A 4819-nucleotide genomic window follows, 5' to 3' on the forward strand; every position below is an offset into this window, starting at 1 on the left:
TATTAGTTTCCACAGGGAGCTGAGCTCCAGCTGGGAGCAATCAGAATGACCTTAACTAGTCACAGCTCTCTATCTTCCTTATGTCCACTTATATTTTACAGTCTTCAACCACCATCTGAATGTAAAAATAGACCTGTTTTTGCAAGGAAAAGACTAAAGCCTCATTTGTGTTGCCAGTATGGCTATATTAGCAGTCCCTGCAAGCAAAAGCAACATGAACCAGTCAATGCATTAGGGTTCTGTAGGGATAAATCATGCTAGTTCAGCTGTTGTTTCCTAGCATCCTATATGCAGTTGTAGGAAGGGTGTAAAGTGTTTTTAAAGTTTTCCCTTTTTAAAGTAAGAACTCTACACAGAAGCAAAGTAATCTCATCTCCGTTTCTTAGCTGCAAGGAAACATCTGTTACATTTTAGGTAAAGTTATTGTTGAAGCAAAAAAGAAGTTCAAGTAGATAGTCTACATCTTTAACATTTTTGTGTAATAGTGTGATGAAAGCTCTATTTCTTTGTTTTGTGTTTTGTTTTCTGTTTTGTTTTGGTGTTTTGGTTTGGTTTTGGGTTTTTTGGGGGGTTTTTCCATTGGCGAAATCTTAGACCAAAAACTTAATTGTGCTCCTCTACATTTGCATATAAATCTGACAACAGACATCCAATCTCAGGGTCTTTAATCTTCTGAGTCTCACATTTACATTCTTCTACAATCATTATTTCCTTGACCACTGGGAAAGAACTGGTGCAATTGAGATCCAGGCGCTTCATGGAGAACTTGCTGGGCAAGCAACGCGAACAAAAGTTATAAACACGGTCTTCTGAAGCAGGAACATGAGAGGAACCACATTTTCCAAAACACAGATTATTCTGTACCATCACCTTCTCACAGCTCTCATGAGTAACACCCTGAAACAGAAAGCAGTTTGAAGTACCTGGTACATTAATGGACTTGCTAGAAGGCATGAAAACAACAAAAAAAAATTCCAAAAATACTATACTGTTTTAACTCAGAACATTTACTTCAAACATGTTTAATTTTTATGTTAAGAAAGCCATAGAAAATAAGAGATTTTAAAAGTGAAATTTAGTGCTCCTATGGGTAATTTTTAGATCCAACAGCAAAGACAAAATCTGCTTCAATCAGAGCCTTTGTGAGCTGAGAGGGGAAAATCCAATAGGTGGGTCTGTCATATTTACCTTTTACTTGCTTTTAGAGTTTACATTTCTGACATGGTTGAACAGTCTTACCCACTTGCAAGGACTTAAAACATCATTTTGGCCCAACGTTCTCCTATGTAAGCCACAACCTGGACTCAACTATAATCTTCAGTTTTATTTCCATGTGGAAGAGGCATGATGCCTTAGCCATTTTTTAAAAATTGACATTCTAAAAGTGCAATGAAAATTCTGTCATTACTTGGATTCAAGGAATAACAGTTCCTGGTATCAGGAGAACCTATGCCACTTCCTAAGCTGTTAAAAGCTAGACTGAAGTTAACACTTTTCTATTGGCATAGCTGCAGCTTGCCATATTACATGGCACAAAACCAATACAAGATTCTAGGCGACATCTAAATTTACATGTGGCTGCCAGTGAAATAGATTTAGTGAGGGATGTGAAAAAACATGGTCCTTGACAGACAGGGATTATAGAAACACTGAGAATAGATGCTGCCTTATGACGAATATAGCACTTTTATCTATAACATTTGCTTATCTTAATGTTACAATATGACAGAATTGTCATCTGTGCATGGGGCAATTTACCAGTTCTCCAGCATCCTCAGCACAGAATTGGATGTATGCATCAGTCTTCTGATTAATACAGCAGAAAGGAATCCTTGCTTAACTGTAAGAAAACAGCCAGCTTCCCCAATGAATGCTTGCCCTGGGTCTCTTTTTGTATATGCATATATGTCTATGTAGATGCATGTAAATAGGTAATTCATGTATACAAACTGTTTAGGTGTGCATTCATTGAATAGATAATTATTTAGCACAGCTGTGTTAGCTCGGTCTAGGTCAGAACTTCTCTGCATAAAAAGAATATATAACTCTGAAAATTAAATGTGTGTCTTACCAGTGCTACAATTTAGCAGTTTGCCTCATCAGACTAAAGCGTTTTCAGCTTTTTTCAATGGTGTTTTTCAGCTGCTTATCATCCATGAGCATTCTAAAGTGGCCCTGTGATTTAGCAGATTAACTAACCCACATGTCTTTAGGTGCTGATTGCAAGAGGCAGAGTAAAGGACACACTTATTGATCTTGGACACCTGTTTTTACCTGGGAAAAAGGCAGGGTTCTGCAGTTTTGGTGCATTTCATTGGTCTTGATTGGCAGAACAACCTCCTCAGATGCTGAATTTTTCTTTAATATGAAGTGGTCCCAGAATTTCTTGGCATCTTTTCTGTAGGGAAGATCAGCCTCTCTCTTGCTGGAATAGTGAAATGGAGAGAAGTTTTCCACAGGAGAGATCTTTTGGGGTACTGCCCATGTTCTCAGGTCTTTCTCTGCATAGAGTTCTGCATTGGGAAGAATGAATCTGGATGTTTTTTTCTCCTTTCGCTTCTCACTTTCAGATGCTGTCTGTGGAATTGCTACAAAAAAGCTTGGTTCTTCCAGAGTTTCATCAACAGCTGTTGGGTTTTCCCCTACCAGCTCATGAAAACTCAGACTTCGAAGCAGATTTTTGTCCAGATAGAAGTGGTGCTGAAATGGCCTTCTGCTTTTCCTTTGTGATGAATCTCCCTGTGACTCTGTGGCTCCAAAACATGAGAGCACTAACAGCTGAAGCAGATGCAGAGACATGATCCTGTAAAGTGCAACCATGTAGACCTGCTGCTAGTGCAGTGAAGGTAGTATGCTAGTTTTATACGAGAGCCTGGTGTCAGCTTATGACTGCTCTCTGTGTGCAGATGAGGGGAGGGCTCAGGGGGGGAACCTGATGTGGCTAATTGCCTTCATTTGCTGTAGATTACAATTATGATAGGGGAGCTTGTCCTAATGAAACTCTGCTTTCCATCTGGATTATGTGTATTAGAAGTTCTTATCTAAAATCTAATAGCCCAGGATGGGGGGCACGGAAGCAGTCAACAGGAGGAAGTGTTTGGATAAACTGTCTACCTTAGGCCTAGGAATCAAGGAAACATTTGAGGTTGTGTATTAGCATGTTCGATGTGGTCTTCATTGTTTATTTTGACTTTTCATTCCACAAAGCCACAGACTGTTAAAACAGGAAATGTTATTTTATCGCCACAGGAAAATGCAAGCTGAGGAAAGTTTTGGGACAAGGAAAAGATCTTTTCAATAGTCATCACAAACACTGATTCTAATCTGAAAATAAAGAAAATTCTTCTTCAGATAATTTGCCTTTTAGGTACTCTAATGTCTACACACTCCTGCTTCCCCCAGGAAGAGTCTACCAAGAGACTCTTAAGTTTGTAGCCAGTCCATTCATTAGTCTTGAAAACCTAGGTAATCTGTACTAGATGTATGGAGTTATTTGTCTTTTGTTTCCAAGGAATTAATTTATTGCCTGTTAATCAAAGTCAGCTAATTGCCTAGCAACATCTTTGTGAAGCACTGACAAGTTTAGCACAAAGTTAGTGGAGATCTAGAGCTTTTCTGTACTATGTAATTCACTTCAGTTAATTTTTTTTCTAACCTTGAGGTCCATCCTGAGACAGAAGTGCATCCAGCAAGAATGGGGTTCACACACCATTAATGTGTATTTGTGCCTTGACCTCAGTGAGAGGGCCTAGTTAAGGGAAACACAGTTGTCAAGCATAAGCTTTATTGCTTTGTAATTTCAGAATATACTGGCATCTGCAATAAGATCGGCTCTAGGTGTGCCTGCAAGAAGTCCTTACATCTATGCAAACATGGATTAAGGTGGAGCAACAACAAATCAAGAGCATTAATTTGATGGTAGACAGTTAAATAAGTAGCCTAGAAGTGCAATCTGAATTTTCAACTCCTGTCTTTATTGGACAACAAGTTCAACTGAAGTGGCTGATCTTTGGAATTCAAATTCCTTGTATTTGGTGTATGTTGATCCTAATCATTCAAAATTATTCAGCTAAAATAAGGACTTTACATTTTGAATTTCCCTTCTTTTTTTCCTCTTTATTTTAGCTGCTCAGAGAGTTAAAAGATTGGGCTGATACTCAGATCCGTGTATTATAGTGTATTATATTGATACAGAAGGGTCTGACTGTCCTGGTTTGAGCCAGGATGAAGCCAATTTTCCTTTTACTGATTTTTTTTTTTCCTTCAGTAAGGTTTCTTTTAAGAGTGCTCCGACTAAGACTGATAATGGTGGAATGTTTTTCTAACTGCTGGGTCTTCAAGGTCACATCTTTACTCTGCCAGCTCAGACACTACAGGGAGATCTATGACCCCCCTATAGGAGGCTGAGTTAGACAGCAAAACTGTCCAGAGATATTCCATTCCATATATCTATGTAAGCTCAGGGGAAGGTCAGAGATCACAGAAGACAACTTCCTTCCTGCTTCTTCTTCCCTTCTCTTCCATCCATGGCCAGTGTCCAGGGAGGACATCATTAGTGTTTAATTAAAGCTGTGTAGTTTAGTTTTCAATCTAGCAAAGTCTCTCTCTTTTTCTTTCTCTCTTTCCCTGCCTGGGTGAGAGAGGGAGGGGATCAAGAACATTGTTGTCGGTCCTAAGTCAAACAGTGACACTGACATATTGGGTAATGTCTTTCCAACAGAAGATTTGACTGTTTGATACAACCTATATTTTTGGAGCTCTTTGCTTCAGAATTTAGAAGTATAAAGCTAACTTAATTTGAAGATAATTCCTTCTGGAT

General features: G+C 38.8%; 1 protein-coding gene across 1 annotated transcript; it reads right to left on the reverse strand.

Annotated features, from left to right (window-relative positions):
* Nucleotides 1-603: 603 nt before the first annotated feature.
* Nucleotides 604-2799, reverse strand: CER1 (cerberus 1, DAN family BMP antagonist). Its single transcript, XM_051643215.1, has 2 exons — nt 2275-2799; nt 604-897 (listed from the first exon to the last, which is right to left on the reverse strand). Exons 1-2 carry the CDS (start codon nt 2797-2799, stop codon nt 604-606), a joined length of 819 nt encoding a protein of 272 aa, XP_051499175.1.
* Nucleotides 2800-4819: the final 2020 nt, after the last annotated feature.

This window comes from Apus apus, chromosome Z, assembly GCF_020740795.1.
Source record: "Apus apus isolate bApuApu2 chromosome Z, bApuApu2.pri.cur, whole genome shotgun sequence".
NCBI lineage: Eukaryota > Metazoa > Chordata > Aves > Apodiformes > Apodidae > Apus > Apus apus.

Excerpts from the sequence above, each read along its gene's own strand:
- CER1 (XM_051643215.1), bottom strand. The coding sequence starts at position 2,799 with ATGTCTCTGCATCTGCTTCAGCTGTTAGTGCTCTCATGTTTTGGAGCC. Across the intron at positions 898-2,274 it reads GAACCCTGCCTTTTTCCCAG|GGTGTTACTCATGAGAGCTG; the intron begins GTAAAAACAGGT and ends TTTCTGTTTCAG.